The sequence below is a fragment of the Callorhinchus milii genome, unplaced genomic scaffold (assembly GCF_018977255.1).
Source record: "Callorhinchus milii isolate IMCB2004 unplaced genomic scaffold, IMCB_Cmil_1.0 Scaffold5, whole genome shotgun sequence".
Taxonomy (NCBI): domain Eukaryota; kingdom Metazoa; phylum Chordata; class Chondrichthyes; order Chimaeriformes; family Callorhinchidae; genus Callorhinchus; species Callorhinchus milii.
In genome coordinates this window covers 39,881,928-39,899,961 of record NW_024704746.1, presented here as the reverse complement: position 1 = coordinate 39,899,961, position 18,034 = coordinate 39,881,928, and the positions used below count along the sequence as shown (strand labels likewise).

The following is an 18,034-nucleotide window of genomic DNA, read 5'->3' as shown; positions in this document are numbered from 1 at the left end:
CAGCTTAATAAGCAGGACAGATCCAGTTACATAAATTAATCAGTTCTTCTTTTCCAGGTATGACACATATTCAGAAGACTCTGGGAAGCCACAGACTGTTCCAATAGACGGCCTTTCTACAATTGTTAAAGTATATGTTTTGGTGACATCATTATCTCCGCTACGGGCATTCATCCACTCAACAGGACTCGTCCAAAGTGAACTCAATAAGAAGTTCTTTGTTACTAAGGTACATTGTTTGACTGCAAAGAGTTGTGTGTATCTGCACTTCAGAGAATTTAACTATGCTAATGTTGAGGAGGAACAGGCTCCAGACATTATAAGGAATAAGGAGAAAAGAGGTAGAGGAATGGGTTAAGTACCTGTCGTGATCTAATAAAAATGCAGAGCAGACACAATGGCCAAATGGCTTTCTTTTGTTCTTCTGTCCAAATAGGTTGGCGACCGAGGTACATTCTCTTATGTGCTCCACAGTGTGAACTTTGCAATGCATTTTTATTGCCAATTGTTTTATGCAATTGCTTTCCTTTAAATTCAAGCACAGAATAATGAAGTGATTTGCACATCATTTGTGCATTCCTTTGGATAGAAAATTACACATTATTTTCAAGCCCCTTTGGGGCCAGATGGTGGGGGAGGGGGGATCAAACTATACAAACTGTCATTTGATTAGTTCTACTTATTAACAAAACAACAAAATTACATTTGTAAAGCACCTTTCACGTCGGGAGGACATCCCAAGGCGCTGGACAGACAGAGTTATGGACCCGAGCTGATGGGTCGGGGTGGGGGAGGGTGGAGGACAGGGGAGAAAGCAGGGAGACCGAAAGCACGGTCGAAGAGGAAGGTCTTGATGTGGGTCTTGAAGGCGGCGAGGGAGGGGGCGAGATGGAGGGACTGCAGGATGGCGTTCCAGAGGATGGGTGCAAGAAAGTTGGCTTTCATCCAGGACTTGATGTCTGACAGACATTCTGTCAACCCAGCAGTGGTCCTGGAGTCAAGAGTGGAGGCAGAAAGGTAGAGTTGGGTGTCATCCGAATACATGTGGAAGTTGACCCCATGTCTGCAGATGATGTCACTAAGAGGGAGAATATAGATGTTGAAGAGGAGGGGACCAAGGACAGAACCCTGAGGGACGCTGCATGAGACGGTCCGGGCTAGAGGAGATGCCGTATTAAACTGTGTTTCATCTAGTTATAGGATAGAAATTTAATGCTAAGCACTTCATTTTTGTTTAGTCAGGATTAGTATCTCCAGCAAAAGTTCTAATCCAATATTTTAGCTTCATTTAATAGAGAGGAAGGTATGATATCTGAATTAAAATCAGAAACCACAGCAGCTCAACCATCACCTGGAAGAGTGATAGGTTAATGGTTTGGTTTAGGCCATTTATTAAATCTGTAATGTTCAATCTCACCTTTCCTGAAGATTCTTCCTTCAATCCTTGCATTAAATCAACAAGCTGTTTCTTGAATGAGTTTTTTAACCCCGTAGCTGTGCTTGGCTAAACTGCAGTAACATTTGCTTGTACCATTATAATGACTGTGCTAAGTTATCACAAAATGATGACCTGCATTATTCTGCTGTTGGATGTAAGACTTTTGAGCAAACACAAATCTTTACACGGTTCCTTCGCTTCGCTTCCTCCCTTGCCTCCTTCAAGGTCGGTCTCAAGACCTTTCTCTTCGACCATGCCTTTGGTCTCCCTCCCACCTCTTTGCCTTTCCTCACCCCTACATCACCCCCCCCTCCCCCATGCTCGGGCCCCGACACTTGACTGTTCAGTGCTTTGGGACGTCCTCCCGACGTGAAAGGCGCTTTATAAATGTAATTTTGTTGTTGTAGTTGTGACATTTAGCACCTCAGGGAATGTATTTAATCCACCAATCCAATGGATGCAGGTTTGAAAGTCCTCTCATAACTATAGTTAATTTATTATCTATTTTTATCATTTCTTGTTCCTAGATGAAAATGCCGGAAAAAAATGCCCTTAGAAGTGTGAATTGTGTTGCCAAAGCCACTATTAATACTGCAATAAACTAATTAACATGAAATTTCTTATTGCATTCCTACTTAATATATAAAAATATCAGTCACTTTCAAGAATGAAAAACATCAAAGTAGAACACTAATATTTTTCTCTTTGCTTGTTCCCTCTTTTTGTGTCCTTTACTCTATTTACTTTATTCATTATCTATCTTGTGCCATCTAATTTTATTTTCATTTGCTGCTTTTCTAAGAAGCTCGGGTGTGATTTTTTTTACACAATATTTTCACAAGGTTTGCATGGCACACTGGAGCCTGCCTCTGTCTGTCTGTGGTAACCATTGACATCTGGGAAGGTTTAGGCAGGACTATCGAGAGCATGCTTGAGAAATCTGCGAGTTGACTGATGGCAAAATAATAATAATACTCCTTGCATTTGATGTGGCACCTTTCATGTCGGGAGGACATCTCAGAGCGCTTCACAGGATTTATGCAAAGTGTAGTGATCGTGTATTTTGTAGGCAAATGATTCTGCTCTGGTTGGCATAAATATGCATCAGCACACTATAAAATGTGAGTTACAAAATGTAATATATTTTCTGAAGATTCATCAGTTGTAAATAAATGAAAATCCTCCATTTCACGTTTTTTGTGATTTTGTTTTTGTGAATATGAAAATAAAGTTTATATCATTACTAGAGAAAAGAATACTTTTTGCTACTAGTAAAGAGAAGAGAGTTCCTCTCGGTGTCCTGGCTAATAATCCTGCAGATAAAATTGATTATTCACTTCATGGCTTTTTGCAGAACATTGCTCCATGCAAATTGGCTGCTGCATTTTCCTGCAAATACACAAGACAATCCTGTGAAACACTTTGAGATATCTCGACAGTATGATAAGGCGTTATATCAAATGCAAGGATTATTATTATGAAGGTCTGAATTTGAACAGGTTCCCAAGACTGAAGATTGTACTTTGGTGTCCTCCTGTGGTTGCCATGTGCATGGCATGCTACAAAAATGTACGTTATAAAATACAGGAGTAATATATTTGCTGAAGATTCATCAGTTGCAAATAAATTAGCAGAGTTGACATTGCACAAATGTGTGAATTCTCAATTTCTGGTTACTGCTTACTAAAGTACATAATCTTTGACAGCTTCTGGCATATTTTGAGAAATACTTTGGGATGGACGCCTCTGCACAAGCCTTTGAGAACATGAAGGAGCTAATTACACAACTTTTATTAATAACTGAAGCAAACATTGAATTATCCACTACAAGCCAAGGAATGTCACTAAGGTGAGGCATTTAACAGCTGATTAGAGCATCAATAATTGTACAATAATTTTTACGACCGAATTTAAAATTCATGCTATGCTGATTATTTATGTTTACAAAATCTGTGGGCCTTAAACTTTTGATAACCATTTTGTACTGAGGGAAAAACTATTTTATTTATATATTGAATAGTGTGCAAGTTATTGTTTCCTGCTGTGTAGTTATGTGCTCTCTTACCCCAAATTTATCAATACTACGAGTGTTACACTCGCAAACCTTTGTCGCTTCTAATGTATACATGTGGAGTTTGTAGAAGCACTGTTATTCTCTCTCTCCCTCTCTCACACACTATCTCTTTCACTCCCTCTTTCACACACACACATTCTCTCCTCACACACTCTCTTACTCCCTCTCTCCCTCTCTCTCTTCCCCTCTTTCTCTCAGTCAGCCGTGTGGCTCACTAACTGCAGCGGCAGGAGCTGGCAGTTGCTAAGGATGCGGTGGATAAGGAAACGCACTTGCCTTCCTGATGCAGTGCAGCAACAGCCGGCATTATTTCCACTTCCCGTGCTGTTTGCACCTGACCGCCTGCTCCTGCCGCTGCCATGAGAGAATGGTTTGCCTGGGAAGGAGGGAGGGAGAGAGCAGGCAGCCCACAAGTTGTAAATGGTCTAGGGCCGGATGAAATTATCTGCCGGGCTGGCTGCAGTCTGTGGGCCTCCCGTTGGACCTGGCTTAGACTATGTGATCAGTGCAGTCCCAACTGAAAGCTGATAAGTGGAACACTCTGGCTGCAAACAATTGTGTACAACAGAGCTCCCCCTTGTTTAAACCGAGAATGATGCAGAGGTGGCAGTATAACTCTTTGCTTCCAGCTTGCACAGTCTACCTCAGTTATTTGCCTAAAACCACTCCTCGCAGTTTAACTTGGCCATTAATTGTTACAGTATTGCTGAGATTCACATTAACACAGAAGAATCATGACCGACCTCAATGAGTCCAAGATAATTATGATTAAGTCCAGAATGATGAGTGATGTGTTCAACATTTTTGCTCCAGGAGGCACAAATTCCTCCCGAGCGACGAGAATTATTTCTATTTAATTGTCTTGCCTAATTACTGACACTTTGGTCTCCAGGGATAAAATGAACAAATATTGCAGTGTTAAACCCTACTTATCAAGTCTTATAATTTCCAAACTTCTTCACAGAATTTCCACAGTAACAGCTACTGAGAAGAGACTGACTGTCACCAGTAGTTATATAAGATCCATGTCTTATTTCTCATGACTGCAGTAACAGTCTAGTGGATTATTTATAAGATTGATGTTATAACGTGTCATTGAAATTACTGCCACTGTAACTTAAGTCATGGGTTACAATGTAAGTCTTTTTTTCTTTTTTTGGGAGCACATTTCTCGTACACATTTATACGAGAATTCCATCTAAGTTGCAAAACCGAAGTATGAACATCTCGATAAGAATTTCTTCTTTTCTTCTTGCTTCTATCTTTCCTCTCCCATCCTTGAAGGCTCAAGTAGGAGCTTGCTTTCACAGATACCTACAGCCCTCCAGTACTTTTCCCCAGTGGCATGTGTAAGTTCTAATAATAATAACAATAATCCTTGCATTTGGTAGGATTATCACATCGTCAAGATGTCTCAAAGCGCTTCAGAGGATATTATTGTAAAGTGATTGTACTGTGCATTTTGCGGGTGAAAAACTAAGCTGGGATACATTGAGTGTCAGCAGACTATTTGATCATGGGAGTATTGCTGCCTAGCTTGATCCTGTACTCGCCTGATGTTCACATGAAAATCACATAAGACCGTAAGACGTAGGAGCAGGAGTAGGCCATTCGACCCTCGAGCCTGCCTCGCCATTTAATAAGATCATGGCTGATCTTCTAACCTAATTCCATTTATCCGCCCTATCCCCATATCCACTAATCCCTCTATCCTTTAGAAATCTATCAACCTCTGTCTTGAATATGTTCAAGCACTGAGCATCCACAGGACTTCTGGGGTAGAGAATTCCACAAATTCACTATCCTTTGGTGTACAAGGACACCCAAATCCCTCTGAACACTAACACTATCTAGTCTCTCCCCTCTAGAAAATAATCAGTTTTTCTATTTTTATTACCTAGGTAAATAACTTCACACTTCCCCACGTTATACTCCATCTGCCACCTTCATGCCCCTCACCTAGCCTGTCAATTTCCCTTTGCATTCTTCGTGTGTCATCCTCACAGCTTACTCTCCCAGCTATCTTAGTATCGTCCACAAATTTAGATATGTTAAGTTCTATTTCCTCATCTAAATCATTGATGTAGACTGTAAATAATTGAGGCCCAAGCACTGATCATTGTGGCACTCCACTAGTCACATCCTGCCAAGCTGAGAAGGACCTGTTTATACCTACTCTCTGTTTTCTTCCTGTTAGCCACTCTCCAATAGCTTCTGGAAATCCAAATACAACACGTCTACTGGTTCCCCCCTATCTAACCTGCTAGTTACATCCTCAAAAAACTCTATAAGATTTGTTAAACATGATTTCCCTTTCGTGAAGCCATGTTGGCTCTGCCTAATTATGTTATGATTTTCTAAGTACCGCACGACGACGTCCCTAATTAAGGACTCTAGAATTTTCCCTACCACCGATGCCAAACTAACTGGTCTATAGTTCCCCATTTTTTGTCTCAATATCGGCGTTATGTTTGCAACCTTCCAATCACTGGAAACCATTCCAGAGTCCAGGGAATTTTGGAAGATCAAAAACAAAGCATCCACTATCTCTGCAGCCACCTCTTTTAAAACCCTAGGATGCAGGCCATCAGGTCCACGGGATTTATCAATTTTTAATCCTATCAATTTCTCTAGTACTATTACTTTACTGATGTTCATTTCTTTAAGTTCCTCACTAACATTAGCCTCCAGGTTCCCCTCTATTTTTGGTAAGTTTTCAGTGTCCTCGAACGTGAAGACAGAAGCAAAACATTTGTTTAATGACTGCCATTTCTTTATTCCCCATTATAATTTCTCCTGTCTCTGCCTGAAATGGACCCACATTCACTTTTGATAGTCTCTTTCTCTTTATGTACTTGTAAAAACTCTTACAATCTGTCTTTATGTTCCTAGCTAGTTTAGCCTCGTATTCCATGTTCTCCCTCTTAATCAGTTTCTTGGTATTCCTTTGCTGTTCTCTAAAGCCCTCCCACTCCCCAGGTTTACTGCTCTTTTTGACAGTATTATAGGCCTCTTCTTTCAATTTTATACTTTCCCTAACTTCTCTAGTTAGCCAAGGTTGAACCACGTTTCCCGTGGTATTTTTATTTTTCAAGGAATATGTGATCGCTGGAATTATGTATTGTATGTTTAAACGTTTGCCATTGCTGGTCTATCGTCAATTTTTAAATCTAATTTCCCAGTCTATTTTAGCCAAATCTTCTCTCATACCTGCAAAGTTGGCTTTATTTAGATTTAAGATCCTTGCTTCAGATTCAACTATATCACTCTCTAACTTAATGTTAAATTCCATCATGTTATGGTCACTCTCCTAGAGGAGCCTTAACTTCCAGATTGCTGATTAGCCCTATTTGATTACACAAAACAAGATCGAGGATAGCCTGTTCTCTGGTTGGTTCCTCAGCAACTGTTCTAGAAAACTATCTCTAATGCATTCTATAAACTCATCTTCTAATTTACTTTTGCCAATTTGGTTTTCCCAGTCTATATGAAGATTGAAATCACCCACTATTAGTGTATTCCTTTACCTACACGCTCCTCTAATTTCCTGATTAATACCCTGCCCAATACTGCCTTGCCCCACTATCTCTGCAACCTCCTAACTCCCTACCAACCCGCCCGTTCCCTCCGCTCAGCTGGCTCTGGCCTGCTCCATGTCCTCCGACCACAGCAACAACAAGATTGCATTTATAGAGCGCCTTTCACGTCAGGAGGACGTCCCAAGGCGCTGGACAGTTGGGTCGGGATCCGAGCAGGGGGGAAATGGTCAGGGTGAGGTAAGGGGAGGGAAGGGAGGGAGCGAGGAGGGGGTAGAGAGACGAGAGGGAAGCTGAAGGGACGGTTGAAGAAAACCCACCCTCCCCACCATTGGCGGGAGAGCCTTCAGCCACTCTGCCCCCAACCTCTGGAATTCCAACCCCCAGTCACTCCGCCTCACACCCTCCTTAGCCTCCGTCAAGTCCCGCCTCAAGACCCCCTCTTTGACCATGCCGTCGGCCACCCCCCCTCCCTCCTTTCTCTGCCCCTGACCCCAGCTCAGGTCTGAAATGCTGTACTCTGTCCAGCACCTTTGGACATCCTCCCGATGTGAAAGGTGCTATACAAATGTAATTTTATTGTTATTGTTGTTTTGGGGGTCTATAAACTACTCCCACTAGGTTTTCTGCCCCATGTTATTTCTTACCTCCACCCATATTGACTCTACATCCTGATTTTCTGATTTAAAATCCTTCCTCTCTACTGTTTTTATCTCATCTTTTATTAGCAGGGCTAAGACCACCCCCGCCACCTCATTTTCCACATTGCTTTTCTTTCCTGTACTTGAATATCCCAGAATGTTTAGCTCCCACCCTTGGTCTCCCTGTAACCACGTCTCAGTAGTAGCCATTGGATCGTACCCATCTATGTCTATTTGTGCACTTCATTTGTCTATCTTGTTACGAAAGCTTTGTGCATTTAGATATAGTGTATTTAGTTTTGACTTCTTACTACTTCCCCTACTTATTAATGCCCTATTTCCTTTGTTGAGGTTTTTGACCCTACTTGACACACTTGACATGATTTTCAGCAGGACTCACTGTGCAGTGATCAAGACCTGGAGCCCTTCTACAGGTCTTCTCGTCCTTTTTCCAGCACAGTCAACTGTAACACATCCTCATCCAAAGTTTCTTCAAGGTTGAAGTGATGAATTGCATCACAGGTGATTCCAGCTATGTGACTGTCACTCATTGGCTATGTTTATGAACGATCAAATGATTTAGGCAACTAGCAACTTGTAATTTGCTGTTATTTTTTGTGTCTTTTAATGTGTTTTTGTCCGGTGAATTGTCATTATTCCCAAATAAGATGTGCACAGAGTAAAGCTCTCTCTGGACCTCACTGTGCTAGTCTTACTGCACCACTCTGTGGACATCTCCGTTAAGAATGGGTCAGTACTTCCCAGATATATTGTATGTAGAACCATAAAAACTAGTTGAACGAGCTTCTTACTACTAGTTTTTATGTTCCTTGATTCCTTACCTTGATTTCATCAATCTCAGTTGGACTTGAAATATCTTTTCACAAACTCAGGTTCTTCAGCTATTTACAAATCATAATGGTTGTTCTGCAGACACAAACTTTGTTTCTATGGTTACTAAAAGCTTTTTCTTTGCGAGGTGTGTGCTGCACAAAACACTATTAACTAGCGTTTTAAACAACCAATGTTCTGAAGGAAATTTTCAGTACAGGAAAGGCTTGTGGTGCTCAGCTAGTCTTCTATAAGATTGATTTACTTCTATTGCTGGCCTGAACTCTTAAGCAGATCAAATCATGATTAATACATTCCATTTTTTTCAGATGTTGTTCATGTTTTCAGCTGTTGGCCTTTGACCTTAGCTTTGGCATGTCCATCCATCCTGTGGTTATTGAGGTAAACACATGCTTGTTACATTTTTTTCAAAAATAATAAATCAGCAATAATTGAAATGTATTGATCTTTCCCCCTTTGTAATCATGAAAAAATCTGCTGTTTTATGTTCTTGCGCACTTCAGCATGAAAAGCATTAGTACTTATATAAAAATGTGAGTCTGCAGGAATACCCAGTCCTGAACAGTGCTGTGCCGGTCATGGCCCCAGACTGCACTTTCTACAATGTTTTTACATTATTCTTTTTGTTGGCAATGGACTACTAGAGGTCCACAGTAATCCACTAGAGGTCAGTACAGTATAATTTTTTTTTACGCTGTCCTTACTGTTAAATATTCAACTATAGAAGTAACCGCATTTCCCCTTCTTTGTTGAAATAAAAAAAGCACTTCTAGGAAGAATCAGTAGCAGAACCCCTTCACTCAGAGCTCCTGTGGGGTGATATTTTGTTTTTAAGTCTCATAGTAGCCTAGACATGAAATGGCAGCTACCCTTAACTCTTAAGACTGTTTTGTTTTAAACTTTAAGATGGTTTAGAATTGGAGAATATTTCAAATTCAGATTGAGGAAATGTGCTTTCAAATTAAGACTGAACCAAAGAAATTCAGAGCCATCTTACATTTTCAGAAGATCACAGGATTGGTTTGGATGAAGAAGGCCCTTTGTCCCATTTTAACTCATGCTTCCAGAGCACCCACCCTACCTTGCTCCCATCCCGGCATCAAGCTGTTTTGTAGATCAATCCAGTGCTAGGCCTCAACCACCCTTTTTAGCAATGTGTTCTTGTCGTTAATTACCCTCTAGGTAAAGAAAAACGTCTCGGTATCTGTCCTGAAACTGACCTTTGCAACTGTAAACCTGAGTCCACTTGTTCCACTATCTTTGTGCATATTAAAATATTGTTCTGGGCTTACTTTGTTAATCCCATTTAAAACTTTATGCAGTTCTACAAGGTCACTTTAAGACAAATTCATCTTGAAGACGAGCGCTAGGTGGAATGTCAAGCCTATTTCAAGCCTGTTATTACCAGTAGTACCCGCTGCCAAGGTACAGTCTCCACAGTCTCCTCCCATTGAATGTGTTCTACCACCAACAATACTAGCCTGCATAATGACACTACACTCTGCATTAGCACAGTGCAGCCAGTCTCGATCACATTCACCTTGTGCCTCTGGAGGGCAAGGATACTGTACAAAATTGAAGGTCTGCTGCTGCTCTGTGGACCTGCTGTGTTTACGTTTCAGTTCCAGTTCCTTGTTGGTCCCAGCAACGATCACACGTACGTGCACACAAGAAGTCCAAGTGAGTGGACCTAAGTGGTCTGTGGAGGGATCCTTGTGAAGAGAGATGCTGAGGTTAAAAATGAACCCAGAAAACATATCTCCACACAAAATGTTCTTGAATAAGGAACACTAGCCTGACCTAGAAAATCATAAGAAAAAATGATCAATTGAGGTGGTTCAGGGGCACTTGGAAAGTAAAGATATTTGGGGAAATGGGAAAACAGCAGGGAAACGAGATTAGAAATATAAAGAATTGCCATGATCTAAAAGCCAACAAAGGAAATTTGAAGGTGGAGTGACCTAATGCTCTGTCCCTATGTAACCAACAACCTGCAGCAGGGAGAATGGTATGATTGTTGGTGTCTGTGCTTTTATACTGCTCTTTTTGCCTCAGTAAACACAGGCATCGGGATTTTATTTCCTCTCGGGAGTCTGGGGTTTCATAATCGTTGAAGCAACAATGATGCTTTTGAAAAACTTTTGGAATAATTAATGATTATTATTATTGATTATCATTAAACAAAAATCACTGAAATGCATTGTGCAACTGTATCAAAGCTTCGCCATGACCATGTCTAGGAGCCTTCCATAGGAGTATCACATTGTAAGTGAGTTTGGGATCAGTTTGCTTAAGTATTTAAACGGATTGATTATAGAGCTTACGATGCAGTACATCTCAAGAACCTGGTATTTTGTGAAGGAATAGTCTTTACATGAGTAAATGAGCAAGGAATTCAAGCAGGTTCACTTATACCGCTGCAGGTCTGTTGTGCTGTGAAAGTTTATTTTATAAAGATTAGTAAAATAAGAGTCACGATTAACATTTTTGCTCAGGTGCACCAGCAGCCTGTCTTTGAAGCAGATGACAGCATAGCTTTTGCAGATCGCATCACTAAGGAATTCATACTGGAAGATACCTTTCAGCTACTGTTATCTGGAACCACTGAAGTGAGTGAAGTCTATGAAGCTTTAGAAAATACTCATCGACCTGTAGGATTGAAGGTAGGAGTTTGGAACTGTGCTGAGTATCTAACTCTTACCATACTGTTTATTTTATCTGCCACAGCATCCTTTAGTTTTTTTTTCTAGAGGAGTAATTGGAAGAAATTCCACCTGGTGGGTCTAGATTTACTCTATTTAGATTGCATTTCAGAGTTTTGCCAAATCCATAAATACAGCCTTAATTTTGAAGCTAGTTTTCTTTAAGTTCTTTAATATTAAACTTATTCAAGGATACAAGTGAATTTCCACATTTTTTTAAATTCTGGATGATCCAAAATGCTACATAAGTAAATGAAATCGAGACCCAGGTGGAATTTGTGGAGTCCTGTAGCTCAGTGGTTAGAGCACTCTATTTGCAAGCGAGAGACCTGAGTTCAATTCCAGGCAGGGTGAAACCTTGGGCAAGTTTCCTTACTCCACACGTCTGATAATAATCCCTCCAAAACCAATAATCCCTCCAAAACCAAAAAAAATAATAAATTGTTCATTTTCAATCCACGACTGTTTGTGGGACATTGCTGTGCGCAACTGGCTGCCGCGTTCGCCCACAAATATACAGTCAATTCACTTTACAGTGTGTTCTGTGAAGCGCTTTGGGACGTCCTCCCGACGTGAAAAGCGCTATATCAAATGCAAGGATTATTATTATTTCTTCTAAATAATTGTAGCGAAAACTCCGGCAACTCATTCAAAACTCTGCCGCCCGCATTCTCACCAGCACTAAACTCCGCACCCCAATTACCCCAGTCCTTGCCAAACTCCACAGAGCGGATCGACTTCAAGATCCTCACTCTAGTGTTTAAATCCCTCCACGCCTTGGCACCTCCCTATCTCTCCAACCTCCTCTCTCCTCACAGCACTATCCGCTGCTTCCACTCTACTGCCTCCGGCCTCCTCCTTGCGCCTCGAATCCTCCTCTCCACCATCGGCGGCCGTGCCTTCAACCACTACACCCTGAAGCTATGGAACTCCCTCCCTCAATTCCTCTGCCTTGCCCCCCTCTTTCCCCATTTTAAGGTTGCACTTGAAGACCTTCCTCTTCAACTGTGGCTCTGGCTACCTTCCGCCACCCCCTGGCTCAGCATCGGGCTCCACCATTGTTAAGCGCTCTGGGACGCCGCCTGGCGTGGAGAGCGCTATATAAATGCAAGTTGTTGTTGTGAATAGTTTAATGTACTTGAAATGATTGCAGTAATACCTATATCAACTTTACAAGTGCGTTTTGCAGACTGTTCTAGCATTTATTTTCTGAGCACCATCTGCAGTTCACTCAAAGGTACTTAATTATTGATTTTTTCAGATTTAAAATTATTGAAATAACAAACACTGTGCCTTATTACTCATAGTAATTGTTGATGTTGGCATGGGGCATTGATTTATGCTAAGCTATCTTCTGTATTGCTACTTAGGTCTTGATATATTTTATGTAACAGATTCATCAGTGCCTCCAGCAATATCTTTGTCTGACTTCAAGAGACCTTGCTCGTATTACATCTTTTCACAAGGAAATCAAAAACCAAGGAAGATTTGAACTGGTGCGTACAACATATAGCCAAGGTCAATCTAAAATGATGTATTGGGCCAGTTGATCTTGTGTGTGCTTTTACTTCTTTTTTTTTAAAAAAGGAATTCAGTTTAAAAATTCCTATAAGTATAGAAATGCTCTTTCTGAATAGTTCTGAATAGCTATGTGATTCAATTTTTGATTCAATATTTTGAAGCCAAGCTCTTCCAGGTTGATCTTAGAATATTAGTTTTGTTCTCTCTTTTCAACTGCATTTTCATTCATTCATTCAGTCATGATCATTTGTATTTTTTAATTTAAAAATTAAATTTGCACAACTGGAAGAATGACAAGAAAAAAGTGCAGATGCTGGAAGTGCAAAACAATAACATGAACGCAGTCAATCAGTCCTTAGGATAAGACGATAAAAAGCTGCCCAGTTAAATGTTGGCCAATTACTTCATGGCTGTTTGTGGGGCAATGCTGTGGGCAAATTGGTGGATGCTACAAAAGACACAGTCCACTGAACACTTCATAGTAAATCCAGTGAAGCCCTTTGAAACGTCTTGATGATTGATATCACAAATGCAAGGATAAATACAACTGTGTTTGATAGAGGAAGATTGCTTAATGTTTTAGTTCTGATGGGCTAATAATGAAGGAAAGATTAATCTTTCTATTTCATCTGATGATCATCCACGAGTAATATTCTTGATGCCCATTTTCCCCTACAAATGCACAGTCACTCCACTTCATATTAAATCCTGTGGCACCTTGGGTCGTACTCCCGAAATGAAAGGCATTGTAACCAAATGCAAGGGTTATAATAACATTTGGGAATGGCAACAACAAAAATTGGAATAGAAAGGGATATGAAGTGGTAAAATTGACCCTTTCACTTTCCTGCAGTTTTTTTTAACTTCCCAATTGTCAAAGATAATGATTTTTTTTCCTAACAAATAAAATAATGTAAATATAAATGCCTTCATTCTGCAGCTTTATCCATCCAGTAATCCAGAGTACCAAAGACTGCTGCATTTCCTTTATCGCAGTTCTGATCCCACAGCCAAAGCAACATCTCTTCTGGAGATGCACTTGCTATTTTCAGAGCTCCACAAACAGTTCCAAGCACAGAATTTACAGAGAGAATTGGATTACACTGTGTGGTAAGTGAATTTAAAAAAATATATATTTGCTCTGACCACTCAACCTGCAATGAAAATATTTTGAAATGAAAACTATTGGCTTGAATGTTATTGTTCTGGTACCAATGCTAACAGGTTGCACAATAAATAAGCATTTGTCCTCAGCTCAGGAATAAATAAAGGAACTTTGTTCATAACAATGGATTGTCAGTGTTTTCCATAGCTGCCATATCCAGCATTAACAACAACAACTTGGATTTATATAGCGCCCTCCACGCCGGATGGAGTCTCAGAGCACTTTAGCTAACGTATGTCAAATCACTTTAATGTGATCTAATTTTAAAGATGCATAATAATTCATATCATTGAGTACATGTTTAGACAAATCAGATCAAAAGATAAGTCAGGACTACATCACTTGTATTCCTTTCAAACGTTTTGTTTAACAAAAAGGCAATACTGCTGTGGAAAGGGGGAAATGAAGGAAATAACTGGCTGGGCAGAAATATGCCTTGTTCATTCCCCAGCAACCCAGCAGGAATTTGTTTTTTTTATTGTTTGCCTGCATTGCCTTCAAAAGGTGACATTCAGGTCAAGAGAGTAGATATGTTATTGCTCTGAGAATACAGTAGCTGGCTGAAATGCTATTCATGTTTGAGAGCCTCAGCTATTTTTTTTTAGTCACTGTGTTCCTTTTCTCTTCGTCCATGATCATAGCCATGATCAGTCCTATGTGACTTTACTCCCTCACCGATCTCTTCTACAAGTCCCTTATAAGACAAAGTCCCATATGTGACGCAACTGCGGAAGTCGAATTGTAAGTGGCCTCCTTTGGCATAAGGTTCTTGCGAGGTTTTGGGTAATTAAGCTTTGCAAACCATTAAGTAATGATGCTGAACCTGGAAGAAATGGGATGCTTTCCAAGTCTGTGAAAGGAGGCAGACAAGCCAGAGGAGCAGAAAGAATCTCCAAAATGACTGAGTAACCAGCAGATTTTAATTTGTTGTGAGTGATTTATCACAGTTCCTGGGACAGCAGGGTCACAGTGGGTTTACAGACAAGGTGAACTCCTGCATGTGTGAGATGTAGCCCACAGACGACGCACATATTTCTTGTAACTCCACATCCATTCACCAATGGGAAAACTATACATGGGTAAATGTGCATCAAAATATGTATTGCAATGCCCTGAAATCCTTACAGAACATTGTACAAGATGGTTCCACCTCAGGAGCTTTATTTTATCATCATTCTCAGGTGGGTGTAATGGGTTCTTTCAGCTATTCTACCACAAGTCCCTCTGACTTGTCGCCTCGCTCCCTCCCCACCTCATCTGCCACATTTAAAGCCCATTTAAAGACTTTTCTTTTCAATTGCACTTTTGGTCACCTTTCCCCATCCTCGCACAACCCGCAATCTTCTCAGGCTCCTTCACCATGGCTCCCAATCAGCTCTACGAGGCGCTTTGAAACATCATTCCAAAGTGAAAGGTACTGTATAAATGTAAAATTGTTGCTTCTGTTCCTGTATTATTGTTGTATTTTTTAGTAAAAATAACAACAAACAGTTGATGTCAAACATGGCTATTTTTCTTTTAGGGATCCTTCTTTAGTAATTCCAGGTTCCATTCAAAAAGTACCTTCCAGCATATTTGAAAAGGTCAACACCAATAGCAAGCCAGGTAAGGCATGAACGTGTGTTCAATACGACTTTACTGCTGGAAAGTATTTTTTTTGTAAAATATGATCAATAAAGAAATAGAGGTTAAAAGATGATGAACCAACAACCTCATTGATTTATCTGAGAAAAAACAAAGGTAGCAATTTTTCAGACTTTGTTCCTTTTGTTGGGTTTCCTCGTTTGTTTTCATACCGTTATTGTCGATATTTCACATTAGTGAACATCCTTTCAAAAATAAATTTCCATCATGCAAAAATATTACTGAGCAGGATTACAAGAATACACAGTGCTATGAGATTATAGGAAACGTTTAGAAACTCGGGACATTCAATGTTTGTTGTGAAAAAAATATGAAGTTAAAATTTTGAAATCTTTCTTTCGGATGAAACTGATAGGATTTTTTTATTAGGAATTCTAGTTTTGAAATTGAATTGATGATTATTTAAAACTATTCTACTTGTAATGCCTTTCCAACTTCATGGAAACTGTAGAAAACTGAATATTGTATTTTATCAATTATTATAGATCTTTTATTCTGTTGCAGGTCAATATGGACGTTCATACTGTAGTACTGGTAAGATTGTTTTTGTCCTATTAACACATTTAGTTCAGTGAGTCAGGAACAACGTAAATTCATTATTTACAATACCTTTGATCATGTTGTACTACTGTACACATTATGTGATATTTATTTTCTATTGTCAGGAAATTGGGCAATGACAGTGAGCAGGAATATAGTGCTTTCAATTCAGGAAACTAGGTTAAAAAACACTTCAATCTGATGGGATAAAACTCCTGTTTGTGATGGCTGTAAGAGTCTTAAGTGTTGACGCAGTTCCTAATGGGACCACATCCACAGATGAAATCAGGCATAACTTTGCACTGAATTGTTAATTGCATTCATGGGACACTTATACTATAGGTGATGGTTTGATACAAGAGCAATAAGGAATGACAAATTGGCATACACAGAGCTCCACATTATATTCTCTCCTTGAATTACTCTGAAAGCTAGCTGGCAAACAACTGTTTATTTTTAGCACCGGAATCTAATTTACACTGAATGCTAATTGTAACTTCTGTTTATTAGTAGAAGAAGCTGTGCAAAATGCGGAAAAAGGCTGGAAATCCAACTGCCTTGATCTCTGGCCTTTTTTTTCCATGGCTTTTGAAATTTTTAATTAGCTGTTTTACAAATATTCTAAATTTTGACGTTTTTCAATGTTGCCGAACTGAAGTTGTCATTGGCACTTTAAATACCATTTGTGAATATGGCAAATTATATTCCATTGTCATTTCATCTGGTAATTGTACTGACTCTTCTATAGTGTTGAAGACCTTAGCATCCATGAACTTTTTAAACGTTATTTATTTTTCTAACTGTCCAGCGCCTTGGGACGTCCTCCCGACGTGAAAGGCTCTATACAAATGTAATTTGTTGTTGTTGTTACTTGGAGCACATTGGTGTTCAAAGAAAAATAAACTAAGATGCAGCTGCAACCCTATCATGAACTGGAACGTATAATAACAGATTATAACGTCATTACAAGACAATAATATCCTCTTGGCACTCAACCAATGGTTACTAACCACTTGTTTGTCTGGACTAGGATCTAATCTAATCTAACCTGAGTTCAATTCCAGGCAGGGCGAAACCTTGGGCAAGTTTCCTTACTCCACACGCCTAATAATAATCCCTCCAAAACAAAACAATAATAAATTGGTCATTTTCAATCTACGACTGTTTGTGGGACATTGCTGTGCGCAATTGGCTGCCGCGTTCGCCCACAAATATACAGTCAATTCACTTTACAGTGTGTTCTGTGAAGCTCTTTGGGACGTCCTCCCGACGTGAAAAGCGCTATATCAAATGCAAGGATTATTATTATTATAATTGTTAGATTATATCTTCCTTTTTAGTAATAAGTTGATCTTCACTAATAAATCAGCGAAAGGTCATGCCTCTGAGCAGTAACCCTACAACACATCACATCTTTCCTGCTTTTTTAAAAAAACACACACGCACACTGACCCCCATTCATGTAGCAATAGATTTTCTATGGGTAACATCAGTAATAAACCTCAATTACGCTGCTTTATGGTGAACACCCAGTGAGATCTTCAGGTTGACCTAAATCAGTCAAACATAACTGATTTTCCACTGATCCTTCCCAGTTGTTTTTGTAGTGAGATTATTGTTGCATTGTTTTGCTACCATTCTGAGGAAACATTGAAGCAGAATCCATAATGGGTATGCAAAAGGAATATATATTTGAAAAGGAAAAATCTAAAAGTGTATGGGACTAAACGATCAGGTCCTACAAAAATCCTTGCTTTTGATACAGCACCTTTCATATAAGGAGGACAAAGCACTTCATAATATTCACTGTAAAGTGTAGTGATTGTGTATTTTGTAAACAAACACAGCAACCAATTTGCTCACCGCAATCTCCCACAAACAGCCATGAAGTGAATTACCTTTTTGTTTCCTGAGAGATTGT

At 39.7% G+C, this 18,034-nt stretch overlaps 1 protein-coding gene across 2 annotated transcripts in view; it reads left to right on the top strand.

Moving 5' to 3' along the window:
* The window catches only part of cped1 (cadherin-like and PC-esterase domain containing 1), a 120,631-nt gene that overhangs the window by 24,852 nt on the left and 77,745 nt on the right, over positions 1 to 18,034 (top strand). For both annotated transcript variants that reach the window (XR_488707.2, XM_007904974.2), the window contains exons 6-13: positions 58 to 229; positions 3,145 to 3,287; positions 8,850 to 8,922; positions 11,037 to 11,204; positions 12,638 to 12,739; positions 13,705 to 13,874; positions 15,452 to 15,534; positions 16,078 to 16,107. Coding sequence is in view for 1 of the 2 variants with exons in the window: in XM_007904974.2 (XP_007903165.1) it covers positions 58 to 229; positions 3,145 to 3,287; positions 8,850 to 8,922; positions 11,037 to 11,204; positions 12,638 to 12,739; positions 13,705 to 13,874; positions 15,452 to 15,534; positions 16,078 to 16,107 (941 nt within the window). In the remaining variant the exon portion in view is untranslated. The remainder of the gene's footprint in view (positions 1 to 57; positions 230 to 3,144; positions 3,288 to 8,849; positions 8,923 to 11,036; positions 11,205 to 12,637; positions 12,740 to 13,704; positions 13,875 to 15,451; positions 15,535 to 16,077; positions 16,108 to 18,034) is intronic.